We start from the raw sequence: 21,351 nt of genomic DNA, 5'->3' as shown, positions 1-21,351 counted from the left end.
AGCGAGTTAGTGACTTAAAACCTATCAACTCTTCCGGGGGCCAAAATATTCAAAACCTGGTGACCCGTGAGGATTCCTAGTCATGAAAGCATTGGGGACAACTGGACCCCGGTGTTTCGCATGGGCCCAGGACAGAATCTTAATTCTACAGGTGGGACACTGTGACCCTGCCAGTGTCTAAACCCCCAACTCTCCTGACTCAAAGTCCACGCTGCTGCCCCAACTTAGTGCTACTCAAAGGAGGGCCACCCGCTTGCCCCAACCTGCCCTGCCCCGGAAGGCGCCGCACACCGGCAGCGCCGCCCTGGCGGTGACCTGATGCGGTTCAGCTGGCAGCTGCGCACGCTCCGTCCTGCGCGCAGCCTCCAGGCGCCAGAGGGCGCGCTCCTCTCCAAGGCCCCGCCCCCACGGCCCCGCCCCGGAGCCGTTGGAATTTGAATCTCCGGCGGGCTGCGGCTGCAAGTGTCGACCCCTCAGTCCGGCATGGAGAGCCCGGGCCCCAGCGCACGGTGCCCGGTGCAAGAGCAGCGTGCCCGTTGGGAGCGGAAACGCGCCTGCACTGCCCGGGAGCTGCTGGAGACCGAGCGGCGCTACCAGGAACAGCTGGGGCTGGTGGCCACGGTGCGGGGCCCGCACACCCTCCCGTAGGGGCGGGAACCCCAGGGTGTGGGAGGGCCCCTACGAGGTCGGTGACCCTGACTGGGGTATCGTGGGTCCTGACCTGGACGCCTGCACGTAGGTAGCTCAGGCCGACTTACAACAGAGTTTCTAGCGGCGCCTTGGCACTGGCTTCACGTTTCTGCGGACTGCATACCGGTATTCTCTCCTTCCGCAGTACTTCGTGGGGATTCTGAGAGCCAAGGGCACCCTGCGACCACCAGAGCGCCAGGCCCTGTTTGGGCCCTGGGAGCTCATTTACGGCGCCAGCCAGTGAGTAGAAGGGGCGTGGGAAAGGAGAAGGAGGGAGAGCTCTGGCCTCTGGCAGTGCACGGAGCTCAGAGTCGGAGCGACCCCGGTTCACATTCGGAGTCTGCCAGTTACCTCACTTGTGGTCTTGGCCCAGTGCCTTACTCTGCCCCAGTTCTCCACCCGTAAAATGGCGTAATAGCACTACCTCCGGGGCAGGGGTAGGAGAATTAAAAGAGGTGGTGCTTGAGTAGTTCTTGGGCTGCTCTTTTATTGTCCTGACCTACGCAGAGAGCTGCTTCCCTACCTCGAAGGAGGGCGCTGGGGACAGGGGCTGGAGGGCTTCTGCCCCCACCTGGAGCTCTACACCCAATTTGCTGCCAACGCTGAGAGGTCCCGGACCACCCTGCAGGTAACCTGAAGATGACCTCAAGTCCTCCTTCCCCTCTTCCTCCATACATTGCCTCTTCATCTGGAGACCCAAACTTCATTCACACTGTTCCTGCGTTTATAGAGCCCTGTGGGTGCCCAGCTCTGTACTAAGTTCCCTGTAGGGAGACGGGGTTCTTTCAGGAGCACACAGCTTCCTGAGGGCTGGGGATGTGTACACCGAAGAATACAGTAGTAGGAGAGGCTTCTCTCCCTGCTGCCAACCCTTTCCCCGTCACTCTAGGAGCAATTAAAGAAGAACAAACGTTTCCGGAGGTTTGTGCGACTTCAGGAAGGTCGCCCTGAGTTTGGGGGCCTTCAGCTCCAGGACCTGCTCCCTCTGCCTCTGCAGAGGCTCCAGCAGTGAGTGAACTCACCCTGACTCAGCCAACTTCTCTTAGAATTCTGAGTCTGTATGATTGCTGCTCTCAGCTTTGTGGGATTCCATGGGATCTGTCCCACTGTGTCTCTCCTGTGACAAATTGCTCCCAAAAACTTTTTGCAAGAGTAAATGTGAACCCACTGGAGTACCCGGGCTGTGCAGCCTCAGGCCCTTAGCTGGGATTGTGGAACACAATACACTGAAGTGAGGGGCCTGTAATAAGGATAGCGACAGGGTTTCTGGAGATGAAAGGCTCGCCTAGCTTAGAATTTGTCCCTGTGGATGAGTTAAGAACTTACAGTCAGTTGTCTGTAGCATCCTCCTTAAGTTGATTAACTTTCACCTTGGGATCTGGCCTCCTGAACCTTGGTCAGTCTGCCCCTCTGACTCTTCAATGTGGAATGGAAGAGGGCCATGTGGTGTGAACCCAGGTTCTGAGTCTCAGATGAAAGAGGGGGATAAAATAGCCACAAGCAGGTCTTTCCTGGCTTTGCAACTGAAGTTTGTATAGGGGGTGATCTGTGTGTCAGGCAGAGGAAACTCTGCCCAGCTCTACTTCCCCTCATAACTTCCAACTGTCTAATTCCAGGTATGAGAATCTTGCCATTGCTTTGGCTGAAAACACAGGTCCCAACAGCCCTGACCATGAACAGCTCACAAGTATGTTTTTGCTCCTCCACAGCAGTCCTTGGAGACTGCTTCTCTTGTATCCATTGCTGGTTCTGACCTCCAACAATGTCTGATATGCCCCTGTCTTCCAATGACTTGTATACAATGTTCCTATTGCCCTGCATACTCTTCAAGAAGTTGGACTCTGACCCTGGTCCTCTCTGGAATAGCCTGTCTTTCACCACCACCATTCACCCAAAGTCAAAGTTGTGCTGGGAGTGGGGCATGGAATGTTATTGCAGGGGCTGCCCGGCGGATAAGTGAGACTGCCCAGAGAGTCCACACCATCAGTCAGAAACAGAAGAATGACCAGCACCTCCAGCGTGTCCAGGCTCTGCTCAGTGGACGGCAGGCAAAGGGGCTTGTCTCAGGTAGTCTGTGTGCTTCCCCTCAATCCTCAAACTGCCCTTTTCCCACCCCCCCATCCTCTCTTTTGCCAGCACATAACCCCCCATTTCCTCAGCCTCCCTTTCCTTCTATTCCGTGCATCATGGTCCTGAAGCTGCATCAGAATAACAGCTCTCCCATCCCCCAGGTCGCTGGTTCCTACGCCAGGGTTGGCTGCTGGTGGTGCCTCCCCGAGGGGAGCCTCGGCCCCGAATGTTCTTCCTCTTCTCTGATGCACTCCTCATGGCCAAGCCTCGACCCCCATTGCATCTGCTGCAGAGTGGCACCTTTGCTTGCCAGGCCCTCTACCCTATGGCCGAGTGTCAACTCCACAGGGTCTTTGGCCACTCAGGAGGCCCCTGTGGTGGACTGCTCAGCGTAAGTAACAGGCGAGAGCCCTAGGTGAGGTAGGAGAGGCCCAAAATATACCTCAAGTGCCTGTGCACCATTCATCTCCTAGGCCTGGGCCCCCCTCACAGGAACTGAGCCACCTACATTGAGAGCATAGTAGGGCTTGGGGTTCATAGCTGGTTCTCACTTCAGCCCTAAATTACCTCAATGGAAACAGCAGGGCCTTTAGCTTAAGGCTGGACCTTTCTGAGCCATGTGCTAAGAGGTGGTCTCTCCCTAGCTGTCCTTTCCCCACGAGAAGCTACTGCTTATGTCCACAGACCAGGAGGAGCTGTCGCACTGGCACCACAGTCTGACTTTGGCCAGCAGGTAAGTTACTGTCCCTCAGGAAGAGTGCTGTGGTGAGGCCCACGAGCTGGAGGCAGCAGTCTGGAGCCTCTCTCACGTCTGGAGCTCACCCCCACCTCACCCCACTCCCCCATCCAACACCCTGGGTGGTTTTGTCAGAATAGCGTGCTCATGCCAGTGCCTGAACTGTCTTCTCTCCACAGCAGCCAGAAGAACTAGAGGAATCTTACAAATTCAAGTCCAGGATACCTCAGGGAGAGGTCAGAGTCGGAAGTACAAAGGAATCCTCTTCAGTACTAACAAAACACAGACTCTTCATGGTTTGAGAAGGGTCATTCTGTGTTTGCGTGAGACCGAGACACGCCATGTCATTTGACCAGCTCTTAAGAATCAGGACACCAAACCTGACCCAACTGAACCTCAGCTGAACCAGCTATTTTTATGTTGTATGTAGTTTCTATAATTTATTTTCCCACAGGATTTTAGTAAAGTTTTTTCTTTTTTGGAGAAGCCTTTTTATCTCACTCAGCTATGCAATATGAGAAAAGGGATTTTTGTGCCCTGAAGGCTGGCATGACGGTGGCCTCAGGAATACAAAGAGAAGGACTGGAGCTCCCTCTGTCTTCTCAGCTCCTGCACTGGAAGACAGCCTCTTTATGTCCTAATAAGGGAAGCTTTTCAAGAAGGCCCGGTTGTTTTCAGGCACCTAGTATGGGTGTGTGTGTGTGTGTGTGTGTGTGACCAGCTGGAATGGAAAAAGCACACAGGAGCATCCAGTCACAAAAACAGACTCTGTTTTACTAAACTGTCAGCTGTTGTCCCTCCTTCCCGGTGGGGGCGGTGACTGGGGCCCTTTGCTGCAGCCTTCCGGCATCTTCTCCTTAGCCCCTGCTCCATTTCCCTGGGAGTAGCTAGCTTCCTCGTCCCTGTGCTCCAGTTTAGGGGCTCCTCCCAGGCCTGACTGTCACCAGCCTCTTCCTCGTCCTCCTCTATACGTAAGTCCTCAGGAAAGGGTGTGCTGGCCTCTGTGAAGAGGAAGATCAGGCACGTTCCAGTTTCAGAGGCTTTGTCTCTACCTCCACCAGACTCTCACCTCCCAACCCTGTACCTGGTTCTGGAACCTCCACACCCTTGTTTGGTTTGCTCTCTTGTAGCAGCTGGTGGATGGCCTGTAGCTTCATGTGCAAAAGCTCCTGCTGGGCTCCAGCCAGGGTAGTCACACTGCAGATATGTCCACTCAGAGGCTGCCCAATCTCTGTGCCCACCTCTCCCACCTACCACAAGTTCCCCTGGCCACAGGGTCATTGCTCTCCTTACCGCTCAAAAAGGGGCTCCAGCTGGGCCATCAGACTGTTCAGGTGTTGTTCTGTCTGGGCCAGCTGTTGTGTCAGCTGGGCCAGCTGTTGCTCTGGGGGTATGGGAGAAAAGGAGAGCAATGGTTACCTACCTTCTGCTGTCCCTTAATCCCCCCCAAGTACAGACTTCTGCAAAACCCACCTGACTGCAGTGAATCCTTCTTGCCTGCCTCCTCTTGGAGAAAAGTAGCCTCATCTTTCCCCTGCTGTGGAAAAAGGCAAGGGCAACGAGGTTCTCAATAACCTCAGTCCTGGGGCTTCCCTGGTGGCGCAGTGGTTAGGAATCCGCCTGCCAGTGCAGGGGACATGGGTTCGAGCCCTGGTCCGGGAAGATCTCACATGCCGCGGAGCAACTAAGCCCGTGCGCCACAACTACTGAGCCTGCACTCTGGAGCCCGTGAGCCACAACTACTGAGCCCACGTGCCACAACTACTGAAGGCTGGGCACCTAGAGCCTGTCCTCTGCAACAAGAAGCCACCACAGTGAGAAGCCCGCGCACCACAACAAAGAGCAGCCCCCGCTTGCCGCAACCAGAGAAAGCCCACGTGCAGTAACGAAGACCCAGTGCAGCCAAAAATAAAATAAATAAATTTATAAAAAAATAAGTAAATAAATAACCTCAGTCTCCAAAGCCAGAAAGAGGAGGAGGACAATTTCAGGTAGACAAAGCTAGCGGGGTTTTACCTCAGAGAATCACAATCACATCTAGTCCAGCTCCTCACCCAGGACAGGAAGCAACATGTCAGTATGCCCCACACATGGTTGTTTAGTCTACTGAAACACCTCCAGGAAGGAGCAGCTGTCATCAGTTTGATAACGTTCTGGTTGTTAGTTTATACACAAAGCCAGAAACTGTCCTGCGCGTATCTTCTTTTCATGGTACTGATCAGAGCCTTCCAAAATCAAATCTTTTCAACGTGATAGCCCCTCAGGAATTTGAAGAAATTGGTCATACCCCCTGTCTTCTCTGGTTTAATAGTGCCAGTCTTTTGCAGTCAGTGCTCATTTGACACGGTTTTCTTTGGTTGCTTTACTCTGGTTTGTTTTAAGAGCATGTACTGCTCTTAAAACAGTGCCCTCAAGAGAGTAAAATTCTCCAGGAGTGTTCTGATCAGAAGATAAAGCACAATACCTCGTTCCTAGCATTGATTTGGGAAGTGGGTTATCACATCACAAAACTGAACTTTGTCAACTAATAAACTGCTGCCAAATTATGTTTCTTTCAGACTATACTTGGGTCCAAGAATAGAATTTATTATCTCTCCTTGTAAAATTTCATCATTAAATTCAGTCCCTCATTCTAGCCTGTCAAGTCTATTTTGGATCACGATTAGCCATCCCTCCTAGTTTCATATCATTTCCAAATTGGCTCAGCCCTCTATTTTCCAATGCAAGTAAGTGATAGGGCCAGGGCTTAAGGGAGAGCCCTGGGAGGTACTACTTTCTATTTCAACAGTTTCAATCAACCACAATATACTGTCAGTTCACATTGCAGGGCCTCCTTCCCAAGGAGAACTTGAGACTGCTTGTTACCTCGAACTCCAAAAGCACTTTGGCTACAGTAATCAACTGCTCGTGCCAAGGTTGGAATCTCACCGGGAACTACACTTACTGTAGTATGGACATTTGCTGGGTTCAAATCCCAGCTCCACCAGTTACTAGCTCTGGGTGGTCTTGAGCAAGTGACTAAACCTCTTCACTGGATTGTTGGGAGGATTAAATGTGATGATCATTATTTATTTACAATTTACCAAGGGTCCTTCACAGCCACTACCACGCTGAATGCTCAAAATAACCCCATAATCTTAGAAAGCCAAGGAACTCTTGTCATTTTACAGACTGACGGGAAAATGTGTCTTCTTCTTGGTACCATAGCGCCCCCGTGGGAGATTCAAGCTCGGGGCATCCCCACCCCTGGTCGTCCCGCACCTGTAAGCACTTGTACAGCACAAAAGCCACGGCGGCTGCGGTGTACAGCGCCCCCAAGGGCAGCGCCCCGGCCCAGGCCCGCTCGCGCTGGTTCTTGGGCGGCGGCGGCGGCGGCTGCCGCCGCCGGGTTTCCGTGGCCCCAGGGCCGACCTGGGCGGCGTCCCCTGAGGAGGAGGGCAGAAGCGGTCAGTACAGCTGGGGCCTGGGGGCCTGTGGGCAGTCCCAGCCTCCCTCCAGCTGCCCTCGCTGGTACCTGAGTGTGCCCGGCGGTCGGGGCTGGGGCGGTCTCCGAGCACCTCGGGCAGCGCAGACACAAGAAGCAGCCCCAGCGAACCCACGAGCGACACCACGCTCGCCATTGCAGGCCGACACCGCGAGAACCGGGACGGCGCCGGCGTAGGTCGGACGCACCCGAGCGCTCCCGAGCCCGTTCAGCTCCGGGCTTCCCAGGAAGGTCACGCCCACCTAGTGTGTGGGCGGGGTCAGGCCGTATTTGCATAGCACTGTGGGTCCAGCTTAGTTCATTTAAGAAATTAGTTCATTTCTTACTTCTGTATAGGTATTCTGTTAGCCAGAATGTCTCCAGAAGCGTACAGTCTTAGAAGATTATAACTGGAAGTGGTTTTTATTTGCCACGCCACCAATTTCCTCACCCTAACCGAGAAATAAATTTCCCCATGGAGCTATAAAAGGTTAGAGCGCGCCTCTTATAGCGTAAGCTCGTGCTGAAGGCCTGTTTCCTAGGTTACGAACGGGGGACTAGTTCCTTACTTGCGCCTAGGGGAAAGTCCCCGGACCTCGGGCAGAGAGTGCCACGTGCGCGTGCACGTAGACCTTTCCTGCTTCTCACGGATGAGTCCGCTAAGAAGCGATCCCACCTCTGGTGGGGGAGCTGAGCGGCGTGTTGCTGGGGGTGTCATCCGTCTACTTCTATAGTTACGCAGGCAGTGCGCCTCCGCGCGCACCAACCACACGGGGCTCATTCTCAGCGCGGCTGCTTTTGTACCTTTTAGAAAGTAGCAAGCTACACCCCTGAACTACTTGTTCCGCCTGTGGCCTAATACATCACTGTATCATTTAGTGCAACGGCTTCCTCTTCCCCGCCCTTTCCATCTGGCAAGTGACTGTAATAGCCACCATTTATTGTGTAGCATGGTAACACGATAAAATTTGATCTCTGCCTGGGCTAGAATCCTGCCTCCCCTATTTGACTAGCCGACCACCCAAAGGCAGCCTGGGCTGCAGAGCAGAGTAGTCCAAACCTCGACTCTAAGCCAGGTGACATAATCAATGTAAATAAGTGGTTCAGGCCAGGTGTAATAGGATAAATGGGCCCCAGCTGATTGTTGCCTTTAGGGAATTTGGGCCCACTATCGCCAGCTCTTCTGATTTTTTTCCAATAGATCAACAAATAGGGATTTCAAAATTTGGAAATCTCCAGTTTTTAAATGTTGACGAGGAATCAGTGGCAGACTTCGCATATTTGACACCTGAGAGATTTTTAAAAAGTCTCCTCTTCTATATGACAAAATTATTTTCAGTAATAATCAGGAAATGAAACAAATAATAGGGTCCAGAAAAGAAACTAATAATAATAAGGGCCAGAAATTCAAACAGTGAATTATTTCTTTTATTGAACTCTGTAGATACAAACTTGACAATATAAAAAAATAGTTAAAATTAAATATACATTACAGAACAAGAAAGGGTAATGGGTTAATATTTCTTAGTTACATTACTGTATTTTTTGAGAAAGGGGCAAAAAACTTACACCTACATTTAACCTGTCTGAGTAATGGATAACTCTAATTTCTTTTTTAAAGTTAGCTTCTTCAAATTCGTCAAAAGTAATTTTTGCATATTCCTATTTAATAGAGAATATAGCTAGATTTGTCAATCTCCACGTAGTTGATTAAAGAATGTCTTTTACTAATTTTCATTTCAAAAAAGTTTCTTTCACATGAAGCAACAGACATACAAATAGGAAAAGAAAGTCTTAAACATAAGGATGTTTGGCAAAGATTCATAAAAATTCCATTTGTCAGTAAATTCCAGAAATTTTCAATACAAATAAAAACTACGTGGTCACCTAGAATGACAGAATTAAAGTAACTCAACGTCAATTTGTTTGACTTTTTAATCACTGTGCTACCATTGTTCATTGTAAATCTACTGGTTAAATGCAGGACTGTGTAATACCATAGGAGACAGAAATTGTGCCCAAACCAAAGAACAACTCCAAATTGTTAAGAACTAATTCTGGCTATAAACACATGTAGATGAACCTGTTTGTGTCAGGAGCCAGTTGTATAACTGGGCGTTCTACAGATTAACTTCCATGTAGATTAAAATAGTTTTCTTTTTTTTTTCCCTGGCCGCGCCACACCGCACGAAGGATCTTAATTCCCCTGACCAGGGATGGAACCCTCATCCCCTGCGGTGGAAGCATGGAGTCTTAACCACTGGACGGCCAGGGAAGTCGTAGATTAGAAAACTTCTAAAGGGTAAGTAATATAAATGTGCTAATTTGAAGCTTATATAGTAGTATTAAAACTCATCAGTAACTACAACAATTCAGAATGTAGAGCTACAAAATATTTTTGAGAAAGGAATATTTTATCACTGACATTTTTTAGAATTGCTGAAACTTGGTGATAATAAAAAGGAGACTGATTTTTAGTCAGTTTTGTTTTTAAATTCTCTACAGACAATACCCTCTTATTGCCTGGAGGGGCAGGATCTCTCCTGCCATCCCCATCCTTGGCACATCACTGCAATGATTTTAAATTTTTAAAAAACATTGTATGGGCCAGACAAAACAGATCTCTGACCTCTGGTCTAAGGTTTATATTTGGAACTTAAAATCCCTCTTCCCACATCAACAGCCTCCCATGTGGTTGGGCTGTTTCTGGGCAGGGCAGGTACTCTGCTGCTCCCTGAAGCGAACAAGTGCAAACACAGGGCTGTTTCCCAGGACAGATCTGGGGCAGAGGTTTCTCTCATTCAGCTAACTTTTTTTTTTTTTTTTAAAGCCATCTTTAAATTTATTTTCCAAATATAAATCTCAGTCAATGTTCATACACTGTTATTTAGCTTCAGGCTTTTTTAACCTAGAAAAAAATTCTGACTCTTTTTAAAAATACATCTATTGAGGTATAAATGACAAACAATAAAGTACAAACAAAGGTGCACAATTTCATGATTGCTGACATAGGTATAATGCATGAAAGCACGAGCATCACCAAGGCAATGAAAACATCCATCAGCCCCCACTCATCTTCAATCTAGAACACTGCTCCTGTCCCTCCCCGTCTCTGTCTTTCATGATATTGACTTTTAGGAAAGCTTAAGGTCACTTGTCTGGTGGAGTGTCCCCCATTCTAGATTTGCCTAATTGTTTCTTCATAATTTGATTCCCATTGAACATTTTTGTCCAGGACATCACATGGGCAATGTAGAGTTCCTCCCACTGCATCCCATTAGGGACACAGAACATCACTTTGGGCACTTGGTTCAAGAGGTGTCTGTGAATGTCTCCATGATAAAGGTCCCTTTCCCTGTCATCATCACAAGTGGTCTGTCTCTGGTACCCTGTTCCTTAACAAAGGCTTTGACCACCAGTGAGGATTCTTGCTGGCTCAGTGATGGCATTGTGGGTAGCAGATGGTGGTTCTCTAATTCTGCACAACTACACTTCACAGCTGGCATCTTCTCTAAAGAAGACCTTTCCTTCCCTGACTCCCGCTCCTGTGTTTTTAAAGGTACCCTTGGGTTCATGAGTTCTTTTCCTCCATCCAATGTGTATAACCCAATATCCTCCTTTTTGAGGTCCAAAGTGTGCTGCAATGTGCCAGTAGAGCCCTTCACCCTGCCTCTGCATCCTTCTGGGTCCTAACTAGTTTTCAAGTACATCACTGCTGTCAGACATGAGCTTTCATTCTCCTTCTTTCCTGAGAGTGGACCCAGAGCCAACCATTTCTCCATGACACCCTGACTGTCTTTATTGGTGAAGGACATTGAAAAATCAAGATCTGGGGAAGTAAACCCTTTTCAATGTTTGATGTAAAACATTTGAGGGTGTACATGTTAAGAACTATGAAGGATCTGAATCAGCTAACTTTTGAGCTTGACAGTTCCTAGGGACAGTTTGGATGAAGTGGACCAGGGGGAGGGAATCAAGCTTCCTCTACCCCCCAAACTATTAGACCAATAATAATAACAACGACAAAGGTCACCTTAACACATGCCCCTCGGGTCAGCCTTCGGGGGTAGTGGGACTGTAAGTACCAGGGGGCCTCCTCATCACATTTCACTTCAAAACATGCTCACTGAGGAATACGTTCTCTGTTCTCTGTCATGGGACTCAGAGCTGGAGAGAAAAGGCATACAGCCTGTGGCAGAAAGCAATCTCCGTCCTAAGGCCTGGCTTCCTTGTCTTGTCACTCCCGCCTCATGCCACTTCTGCCTGCCTTGGGGTCTTCATGAGCTCACCTGCCCAGTGGCTCAGTAAACTCAGGCCTGCCTCTTCTCTGGCCGAAGTTGCTACAGGGTACAGGGGAGGGATGGGGGTGGGGGCGGAAGCCCAGGAGCTGCTGGGTGGTGCAGGTGCAGGCACAGGGTGGTGTCTTTGTTCTTTCACTCATCCCTCCCCGCCCCCTTCCTCCCCGGAAACCAGTAACTTTGCCACCACCGGTATTGGAGGTGCTGAGACGTGGGGGCCAGGCCCAGGGAGGGGTGGGAGTAAAGGGGGCTGCCGCAGCTGTGTTGGGCCATAAATCAGGCTGACCCCTTGGCTCAGGGCAGGATGGCTGCAAATTCGGCTTCCACACCATCAGGTCTGAGCAGAAGTGACAACTGCACGGATCTGCTAGCGCCTGGTGAGCTGGGCGGGGCAGGGGCAGGGGGAGGGGTCACGTGGCTCCATGTCCCACCTGCTGGGACCTGGAGGGTTAGGCTGGGCAGTAACACCCCCCCCCCCCCATCCTCTCACATCTACAGGAATCCCCTCCGTGACCAAGGCCTGGGGACTATGGGCCCTCTTAGGGGTTGTGACGCTGCTGCTTCTCATCTCACTGGCTGTGCACTTATTCCAGTGGACTAGTGGCTGGAGCAGGAGCCATCCGGGACAGGGACGGTGAGTCGGGGGCAGCAGAGATGGGTTGATCGAGAGTTCCCCCTTACCAACAAGTACCCTCTCATCCCCTAAACTCTGTGTTGCAGGCCTGGAGAGTCTGCGGAAGAGGTCCCTCTGTACGGGAACCTGCATTATCTGCAGACAGGTAGGAAGCTTTCAGAGGGTAGGGGCACGGTGGCCAGGGTGCAGGGGGAGGAACAAGAAGTGACCAGGTTCCTGTTCCCTGTCCTAGGACGGCTGTCTCAAGAACCGGGGCCAGACCAACAGGATCCAACACCTGGAGGCCCTGCCAGGGTGAGTCAGTTGTGGCTGAAGAAGAGGGGAGGGAAGGTAGTTGGGAATTTTTCAAGGGTCCAGTGAACTTCTAACAGCCTTGCATCTCCAGGCTGCAGAGGAGGTGATGTGCTATACCAGCCTGCAGCTGCGGCCTCCTCAGGGCCGGATCCCCAGCCCTGGAAGCCCCATCAAGTACTCGGAGGTGGTGCTGGACCCTGAGCCAAAGCCCCAGGCCTCGAGCCCCGAGCCGGAGCTCTACGCCTCAGTGTGTGCCCAGACCCGCAGAGCCCGGGCTTCCTTTCCAGACCAGGCCTACGCCAACAGCCAGCCTGCACCCAGCTGAGACAGAGGGCCTGGCACAGTGGGGCATACAACTCCCCCGCCTCCTCTGTTGCCGGGGTTACTGCTACCCTGTCTGGGGCATGACTGTTTCCCAACCACCCCCTGAAGACAGGCAGCCATTGCTCAGTCACAGGAGTTATGCTCCCCGAACTTCCTATCTGAGCTGTGAGGGAGACATCTCAGAGGAATGGCAGGCCCCCCGTCTCTTGAGGGTGGAGGAAGCAAAGGCAGTGGCCCCCTCTCCACCGGTTTTTTCCCTCTATCTATTCCTCTCAACCCCCAAACTCCCAGGTCCTCACTCCTCCTTCCGGAGCTTAACCAGATCCTCCCCTCTGGCTTCCTCTTAGTCTACCCCTGACACCTCAGTGTCTCCTCACGCACAAGAAGTGGGCAGGGGGGGAGGGGGTAAGAGTCTGAGAGGACACAGATGGGCATCCTCCTCAGGAGCCCACAGGCTGGAAGGGTCCTGGAACTCAGTGACCTGAGAAACCCAAGCCTGGTCTCTGACTTGAGAACCCTGGCAGAATACCAGTCTCCATCCTGCCATCTCTGTTATGTGCCCAAGTTTTTAAATAAAACTTCTGAAAAAGTGTTTAGATTTCACCTAGAAAGCCACACACCTGCAACAGGCCCCACATGGTGGGGCGGTGACCTCTGCACTCTGCACAGAGCACTTCTGGGAGCGTCTACCTGGGAAAGAGGGGCCAAGAAGGGCCGCAGCATCAGTGATGCAGGGGTGGGTGCTAGGGTGGAGGCCGGAGCCCAGCTGCTGCTGGAACATCCCCAGGATTTGCACACAGAGCCTCCCCACTCCCCTCACCTGCGGTCTGCAAGTTTCCCACCCTCTGACCTACCTTCCCCAGGGCCATCACCCACAGCCTGAGGTCTGGGCCATTTTCCCCTACAGCCTCTGTAGATCTCTTGACAGACCTTACTGAGATTTGAAAAAAAAAAAAAAAAAAGGGGGAAGCTGAGGCTTTTACTTCCAAACTTCTCTCCTTCCTACTTAGAGTCCCAGAGAAAACCACAGAGAAGGAACCTTGAGCCTGAGACCAGCCTGGTGGTCCCAATGAGAAGGGGGACCCGCCTCTCCACACACACACAATAACCCAAATGCCCCAGGGTTCCTGGACCTCTGAGGACCCCAACCTGGGCCTCCCCAGAAGAGGCCCCCGTCGCGGTTAACGGCAGGCAGCTGGGGCTGTGTGGGAGGGAAGGTGGCTTTGGGGGCGGGCACCGGATGCGGGGAACCGCGGGCAGCTGGATGTGGGGTTCTGAGGGCTGCTGTGCTGAAGACGGCTCAATGTGTCCGCGGCCTGGGAGACGTGACGCCCTGACCTTGGAAGAAGCAAGGGTTGGGGTCCCGCCAACCTCCTGGGACAAGCCGGGAGCCGCAGCCGAGGTCTCAAACGCAGCCAAGGAAGGAAGCCGACCTCCGCTCCCCGATCTCCCTCTCCCCGCGGGGTTCCGCGGCGCCCGGACCAAGCCCAGAGCGCCCCGCCTGGTGCGACGCGGCCTCGCCACCACCTCTGCGCAGGCGTAATGTTGCCCTGCCCACAGCGTGCTGGGAGATGTAGTCCCGACCGTGCGGGGCTGCGTCCCCGAATGACTCCCAGGAGTTCGCGAAGCTCTGGGCTTGTAGCTCTCAGAGCCGCCGCCTCCCCCGTTCGCGGAACCTAGCGGACTCACTCTGTCTGAAGCTGGGTGCTATTTGAACTTTGTTCTCCTTCCGGTCTCCGAAGCCTGGACCCTCTGCCTTCCCCCTCCCCTACAACCCTTGAATTTTTCTTACCGTCTTATCTCGCCTATCACCGAGGCTCGTGCCCTAGCCTAGGCCCTCAGGACTGAACGCCAGGACTGCGGCAACTTACTAATTGATCCCTGAGTCTAGGAAATAAGTCGGGGCAGCCAGATCCGCCTCAGACACCCTTGCCACATCTCGCTAGCTGATCAACTCGTCTCACGAAATGCCTGGTAGTTCTCGCCCCTTCCACAGCTCCAGGTGCTTTCCCTGGCAGCCTCCCTTCCCTCACTGGTGTCTGTTTCCAGCCAGAAGGAGAGCCCTGTCCTCGGCAAATTCCCAGGGGCGGATCCTTAGGGGAAGCCACCAGGGCCCGCGGGGGTGGGGGGTGTGGCCCAGCGTTCCCCCTCTTCCTGCGATTCCGGCTGGAAGGATAGGGTTATGCTCAAGGCTCAAGATGCAAAGAGGCAGGGTCTTTGGGTCGTCAAAGGCTCAATGATAGGAAGTTCTTAAGGAATTACTTATAGGTGGGGAAGGGCCTCGAAGGCCCTTCAGCCAAGGCCCCTCCAACGTTGGCCTTGCTCTGCACTGTCAAGATAACTCTAGACTTACAAGCTGGTTTTGGCTACAAAGGAGGGAAACAAAGCTGGGACATGGAGAGAGACCAAGTCTTGATGACTTCATTTGAAACCTTGAATCCAGCCATGCCCAGAGCTAGACCGGCCTACTGAACTTTTTGTTTATGTAAGCTAATACAGTTCCTTTTTTGCTTAAGTCAGACTAAGTTAGATTTTCTAACTCTTCCAACCACAAGTTCTGACTAATTCTGTGGGGAAAGACCAGCTGACCAAGGCCACCTGAAGATGCTAAACCTCTTATTGCTCAACTCCTCCACCAGCCACACTCCTCTGATTTAATACTTGAATGTGCTATCATGCCATTTGACCCTAAGAGATTTCTGCATACTATGTGAGTTAACCTAGCCTCTTGCCAAGCTTTCACATTTCTACAGAATTGTATAGCTGGAAGGAGGCTGACAGATCTGACCCAAACTTATACCCACTGCAGGAACCACACTATGAGCTTCTTCTTAAACACTCCCAGAGAGTTGGAGCTCACTACCTTACCAAATGCTGCTTTCCAGTCTTTCTTATTGAGACTTTTTTTTTGGGGGGGGGGAGCAAAATCTGCTTGCATGTTACTTTTGTCACCAATTCTGCCTCCTAAGCTATAGGCATACAATCAGTCTTCTTCCTCCTGTACATGACAGCCCTGGAGGAATTGGAAGCCAGCCTTGCTGGATGGCCTAAGCCTTTTTTCCCCCCTTCTTCCCAGGAAGAGCTTTCTAAAGTTCCTTTTACAGTTCTTTTATAGGCCGTATTTGCAGCCTACTCATCCTTCCCATTGTTTCACTTGACCAGAATCTCTCTTAAAGTGTGGTGCTAAGAAGTGAATATAATACTGGCAGCAACAGTGGGGACCCATCTCTTTATTGGGCACTAAATCTACAGGGACTTTGTTGATAAGGAATACACTCATTTAGCTTAGCTTAAGGGGTGTTTATTGTAAGGAAACCTGGGGTAATTAAGAGACTGGATGGAATGGGAATCCCAGAACAGTGGCTATGATCTGACTGGGCCTGTGCAGACTGTTATTGGATCTCAGATCTTGGCATCACTGGGGACCTTGGGGACAGGAGGATGTGGGTCTTCACACTCCTGCTCCTCCAGTGCTGTGACTCAGATTCTCTGTCTCTGCCTCTTTTATTTATTTCCCAGTTTCTTCCCACTTTGCTAATTTGCATCAGCATCCCTTAATGTATATTCTCTACTTCATGCTTCTGCTTCCTCACAACAGCTTTATATTTCCTCCTCTGTCTCATAACCTCAGTTAAATGTTTAATTACAGGAATAGTGTGAGCACATGATAAAAAAAAAATCAAATAAATCTGAAGGGTATACAACAGTGGTTCTCAACCAGAAGTGACCGTACCCTCCAGGGTTTATTTGGCAATATCCAGAGACATTTTTGGCTGTCACAATTGGAGAGGGAGTGCTATTGGTCTATAGTGGGTAGAGGCCAGGGCTGCCGCTAAACACACAGATCAGCCAATCTCAACAAAGAATTTCTGGCCGCAAAAGTTAAAAGTGCCAAAGTTGAGAAATCCTCGAAGAGGGGGAAAAAGCAAAGTAAAAGGTTGTAGTTCCCAGAGGCACCTACTATTAATGGCTTCTGTTTTTAAGTCTTTTGGTGACTATCACTGTATCTGTCAATAATACTTAGACTACCCAGAGAGAGGGGATTCTGGGCATGTGGCAACCCTACAGAAGCTTCCACAGCCCCCGACAGCTCCCAGCTATAGGTGATGAACTTTTTTTTTTTTTAAATTAATTTATTTATTTTTGGCTGCGTTGGGTCTTCATTGCTGCACGCGGGCTTTCTCTAGTTGAGGCAGCGGGGACTACTCTTCCTTGCTGTGCGTGGGCTTTTCATTGCAGTGGCTTCTCTTGTAGCGGAGCACGGGCTCTAGAGCGCAGGCTCAGTAGTTGTGGCGCTCGGGCTTAGTTGCTCCGTGGCATGTGGGATCTTCCCTGACCAGGGCTGGAACCCGTGTCCCCTGCATTGGCAGGCAGATTCTTAACCACTGCACCACCAGGGAAGTCCCTAGGTGATGAGCTTTACATGGGCTCTGCTGAACTCCTGGCTGAGAGAATTCCCTGCAGACAAGTTTCTGGAGAACAGTCTCAGAGCCAAGAGCAAAGACCTTCAGGAAGGCAGCAAGTCCCAGAAACAGCCTGCTTCCCAAGAACAATGAATGGCTTTACTGAGTTTCCCTGACTCTCCAAAAAACTCACGGTGGATTGACTTTCTCAGCCCTTGAGGCTGGGAGAATGCAAACAAACCAGAGGGCAGAGAGACCAGCTGGAGGAAACAGATGAACCTCTGACTGAAAAAATGAGAGCCTGGAGGAGATAATGTGTGAAGCTCAAATACAAAAGATTTCCCTGAACATGAAAATGTGATATCAGAACTAAAAATGTCCATAGGTAAATCAAAGGAGAGGATAGTCACTGATAAAACTCAAAAACAGGTCTAGAAAATCAAATAGATGAAATATCTCAAAACATGTAACAAAAATATGCAATGCAAATCATGTGGTGAAAGATGGAAATTGGAACAGACCCAGGAGACTTAACTACAAATTCTATGAGTTCCTGGAGAAAAAGGAACAGGAGAGGAGTGGTCATAGTTAAATAACAGATGAAATTTCCCTGAGCTGAAGAAAGACTCAAGTTACAGACTGGATTGATAGGAAAAGACACACACTTATGAAGGCAGTCGAAAGGCACAAACTTCCAGTTAAGATAAATACTAGGGATGTCATGTACAACATGATAAATATAACTGACACTGCTGTACGTTATATATGAAAGTTGTGAAGAGAGTAATCCTGAGTCCTCGTTACAGGAAAAACATATTTTTTCTATTTCTTTAATTTTATATCCATATGAGATGATGGATGTTCACTAAACTTATTGTAATAATCACTTCATGACGTATGTAAATCAAATCTTTATGCTGTGCACCTGAAACTTATGAGTGCTGTATGTCAATTATATCTCAATAAAACTAGAAGAAAAAAAACCACACACTTAGCCACATACAGGTTAAAATTCCTAAGCTCTAAGGATATGGGAAATCTTACACATATCCAGGGAGAATGAAAGTTCTTTCTTCTTATCTGCTACCGTGGAAGTTAAAAGACAGTAAAACTGAATTCGAGTTAATGAGAGAAAAGGTCTGCAACCCAGAACCAGCCAAGAAAGAAAGAAAGATATTTGAAGATTTGCAATAATCACTCAGTAGCTCATCTGAGAAATACTTTTAAGAGAAGACTCTAATGAAACAACAAATGAATCAGAACAGAGACTTCAAGATAGGGGAAGATGAAGAGAAGAGGAAAGAAAGCAGTGGGGAGCAACGAACCATGATCTACATATTTATATCTATATCTCTATGTATTTATAACGTGTAATAAAAATGCTAAATAAGGACTCGGAACAGATGGAACACACTGTGAGGGAAATTCTAATAATGACTAAATTATCTCAATAAAACTCTGGAATCAGGTAGTGGAGATAAGGGGAAGGTAAGTGTTCTAGTACTTAAGTGGGGAGGGGTTGGGAGGATGAAAGAGAGAGGGAGGGGTAGTGAAAATCATCTAAAGACCATATCTTACTGGGGTGTAGAGGAAGTAGAAGATAAATCGAGCAGGATGGAAATAACTCTTCTGGGTTCACACACTAGGAGAGTCATGTGTGCCTATGTAGAGAGCAGGGCAAAGGATAGTAACTGTTAGTAGAATGATAAACTCCAAATAACAAGGGGGGAAATGGGACAAACGGCCATTCATTCAATCCAGCAAAGGTAAAGAAAAGAAGAGTTCACAACAACGTTAAGAAATTTAAAAACAAGTAAGATGGAAATAACAAATCAAATACATCACTCATTACAGTAAACATGAGTGGACTGAATTCTTCCATTAAAAGTCTGTCAGACGCTGTTATAAATCAAATTCTGGTCCATATTATTTAAAAGAAACACACTTAAAGTGATGAAGAAACTTTCAAAATAAAGATGTGGGAAAGGGATACTAGGCAGATAAACAGAAAGCAGTGGTAATGCTGATATCCAACAAAAGGAATTTAAGTTTCAGGCTGAAATTGGTGTGAGGACTGCTTATAAAGCGGTAGGAGAGAACTTTTGGGGTGCTGGGAATCTTCTGTATCTTGACTGTGGTGGTGGTTACATGACCAAATACATTTAGCAAAACTCATAGGACTGTAGATTTAAAATTGATAAAATTTAATGTATGTAAAAAAATTTAATATATATAAATTGCAATACAGTAAAGCTGGTTTTAAAAAATAACAAAATTACTGTGTTCACAAAATTTAAATGCTGAGTGAAAAAATAGCGTAATACCAGAAACCCTCTCAATTACCCTGTATCATATATTATATCCCTGAAACACCATAAAGAAAGCAAGCTTTTAAAAAGAGAGGAAAAATAAAGGGAATAGTTATTTCAAAAAATTAGAAAAATAGCAAGGAAAGAAACCAAAAGTAATCAGGAAATAACAAAAGCTGACATGAATGAATGGAAAACAAACAAAAATTAATGGAAAACAAACAAAAATACTAAGAAGCATAAATTTTTTTTAAAGTTCTTTAAAAGGGCTAATAAAATAGAAAAACTTCTTGCAAGCCCAAGTGAGGAGGAAAAAAAGAGAGAGTAAAAATAGAAAACATTAGTTACGAGAAAGAAAACATTATTACAGTTAGAAGAGAGAATTAAAGAATTATTAAAAAGTGCAACTTAAAATTACTCAGCAACCAATTTGAAAATTTAGAGGAAATGGATACATTTCAGGAAAAATATAAATTACCAAAATTGACCCAAAAGAAAGAGGAAAGTTTGAATAGCTCAACTGATCTTAGAAAAAACAAGAATAGAAAGGTGATTAGGGATCTACTTTTGGAAAAGACTGCGTTCAATTGGTGCCACAGCTGAGCTTTATCTAACATTCAATAAGGGTAATTTCCATGACATTTAAACTCATCATAGAAAAAGAAGAAAGGCTCCCATATTTAATATATAGAGCCAGCATAACTTAATACCATTCCTAATAAAAACTGTAAGTAGGGGCTTCCCTGGTGGCGCAGTGGTTGAGAATCTGCCTGCTAATGCAGGGGACACGGGTTCGCGCCCTGGTCTGGGAAGATCCCACATGCCGCGGAGCAACTAGGCCCGTGAGCAACAACTACTGAGCCTGCGCGTCTGGAGCCTGTGCTCTGCAACAAGAGAGGCCGCGATAGTGAGAGGCCCGCGCATCGCGATGAAGAGTGGCCCCCGCTTGCCGCAACTAGAGAAAGCCCTCGCACAGAAACGAAGACCCAACACAGCCAAAAATAAATAAATAAATTAATTAATTAAAAAACAAAACAAAACAAAACAGATGGTGCTTTAAAAAAAAAAAAAAACTCTAAGTAAAAAAGAATACTGCTTAAATATAACAGACTTTTTACTGAATAGCAAATACTGTTCTTAATAGTGAAACACTAAAATCACTTTATTAAAATAAAAATGTAGACAGAAATGTAGCCTGTTAGTATCCTTATTGTTTAACGTATCTTGAAAGTTTTATCAAATGCAGTAAGACAAAAGAATGAATTGTTATGATTATCTGAGAAATTATAAAGTTTTTTTTTTTTTTGCTGATATTATATTATCAAAAAATTCAAGACTAGTAAAAAAAAACTAGTAAAAAGGCAATACAATTTGGAAAGTTGACTGGATACAAGATAAATATAATGAAAACAAATTGCTTTTTTCGTATTCTAGCAATAAGCATCTCAAATTGAAAATGGGGAAATATTCAATTCAGTTATAAAATTATAAAATTCTTGGATAATAACAATTATAGTCACCATAATGCCATGCACTCTTCTAAGCAATCCTCACAACACCCTCTTGAGATCGATTACTATTATCATTCTTATTTTACAGAAAAGAACACTAAGGTACAGAGAGATTAATTGATTTACCCCAGATCACTGGCTGGTAACATGTTAAGTGTTCAGATTTGAATCCTGGCAGCTGGCACTGAGACTACCTTTGTAACCACTATGATACAGTATGTAAATTTTTTTAAAATTGAGGTATAATTGACATATAACATCATATTAGTTTCAGGTGTACAATATGACTCGATATTTGTATATATTGAGAAATGATTACCACAGTACCTCTAGTTAACATCCATCACTGCACATAGTTACATTTTTTTTTTTCTTGTGATGAGAACCTTTAAGATCTACTCTGTTAATAAGAACCTCTGTATAACACAGGGACCTCTACTCAATACTATGTAATGACCTATATGGGAATAGAATCTAAAAAAGAGTATATATATGTATATGCAGAACTGATTCACTTTGCTGTACAGCAGAAACTATTGTAAATCAACTATACTCCAATAAAAATTAATTTAAAAAAACTACTCTCTTAGTAACTTTTTTTGTTTGTTTGTTTGTTTTT

At 47.8% G+C, this 21,351-nt stretch overlaps 3 protein-coding genes across 10 annotated transcripts; 2 read left to right on the top strand and 1 right to left on the bottom strand.

The window, feature by feature from the left end:
- Window positions 1-427: 427 nt before the first annotated feature.
- ARHGEF39 (Rho guanine nucleotide exchange factor 39) lies at window positions 428-4,230 on the top strand. 3 transcript variants are annotated; one of them, XM_082401766.1, is made up of 9 exons: window positions 428-621; window positions 836-930; window positions 1,198-1,318; window positions 1,580-1,698; window positions 2,307-2,377; window positions 2,629-2,757; window positions 2,922-3,151; window positions 3,405-3,493; window positions 3,679-4,230. In XM_082401766.1, exons 1-9 carry the CDS (start codon window positions 484-486, stop codon window positions 3,689-3,691), a joined length of 1,005 nt encoding a protein of 334 aa, XP_082257892.1. In that variant the 5' UTR covers window positions 428-483; the 3' UTR covers window positions 3,692-4,230. The 3 variants fall into 3 exon arrangements, with proteins under 3 accessions (XP_082257892.1, XP_082257891.1, XP_082257890.1); XM_082401765.1 differs by having other exon boundaries at window positions 3,676-4,229; XM_082401764.1 differs by lacking the exon at window positions 3,405-3,493 and having other exon boundaries at window positions 3,676-4,229.
- Window positions 4,231-4,244: 14 nt separating this feature from the next.
- CCDC107 (coiled-coil domain containing 107) lies at window positions 4,245-7,271 on the bottom strand. Of its 3 annotated transcripts, none has more exons than XM_082401771.1 (6): window positions 7,011-7,211; window positions 6,758-6,921; window positions 4,970-5,033; window positions 4,790-4,880; window positions 4,581-4,693; window positions 4,245-4,497 (listed from the first exon to the last, which is right to left on the bottom strand). In XM_082401771.1, the coding sequence occupies exons 1-6, from the start codon at window positions 7,114-7,116 to the stop codon at window positions 4,250-4,252; spliced, it is 786 nt and encodes a 261-aa protein (XP_082257897.1). In that variant the 5' UTR covers window positions 7,117-7,211; the 3' UTR covers window positions 4,245-4,249. The 3 variants fall into 3 exon arrangements, with proteins under 3 accessions (XP_082257897.1, XP_082257898.1, XP_082257899.1); XM_082401772.1 differs by having other exon boundaries at window positions 4,970-5,030; XM_082401773.1 differs by lacking the exon at window positions 6,758-6,921 and having other exon boundaries at window positions 7,011-7,271.
- A 24-nt stretch (window positions 7,272-7,295) lies between these two features.
- On the top strand, window positions 7,296-20,257 carry SIT1 (signaling threshold regulating transmembrane adaptor 1). Of its 4 annotated transcripts, XM_082401777.1 has the most exons (5): window positions 7,296-11,634; window positions 11,756-11,891; window positions 11,978-12,036; window positions 12,124-12,185; window positions 12,277-20,257. In XM_082401777.1, the coding sequence occupies exons 1-5, from the start codon at window positions 11,562-11,564 to the stop codon at window positions 12,508-12,510; spliced, it is 564 nt and encodes a 187-aa protein (XP_082257903.1). In that variant the 5' UTR covers window positions 7,296-11,561; the 3' UTR covers window positions 12,511-20,257. The 4 variants fall into 4 exon arrangements, with proteins under 4 accessions (XP_082257903.1, XP_082257901.1, XP_082257902.1 ...); XM_082401775.1 differs by having other exon boundaries at window positions 11,978-12,185; XM_082401776.1 differs by having other exon boundaries at window positions 11,555-11,891.
- Window positions 20,258-21,351: the final 1,094 nt, after the last annotated feature.

This window comes from Balaenoptera borealis (assembly GCF_965194805.1).
Source record: "Balaenoptera borealis genome assembly, chromosome: 8".
NCBI classification, from domain to species: Eukaryota; Metazoa; Chordata; class Mammalia; order Artiodactyla; family Balaenopteridae; genus Balaenoptera; species Balaenoptera borealis.
Note: the sequence above shows the minus strand (reverse complement) of the source record. Positions and strands in the feature narration are given on the sequence as shown.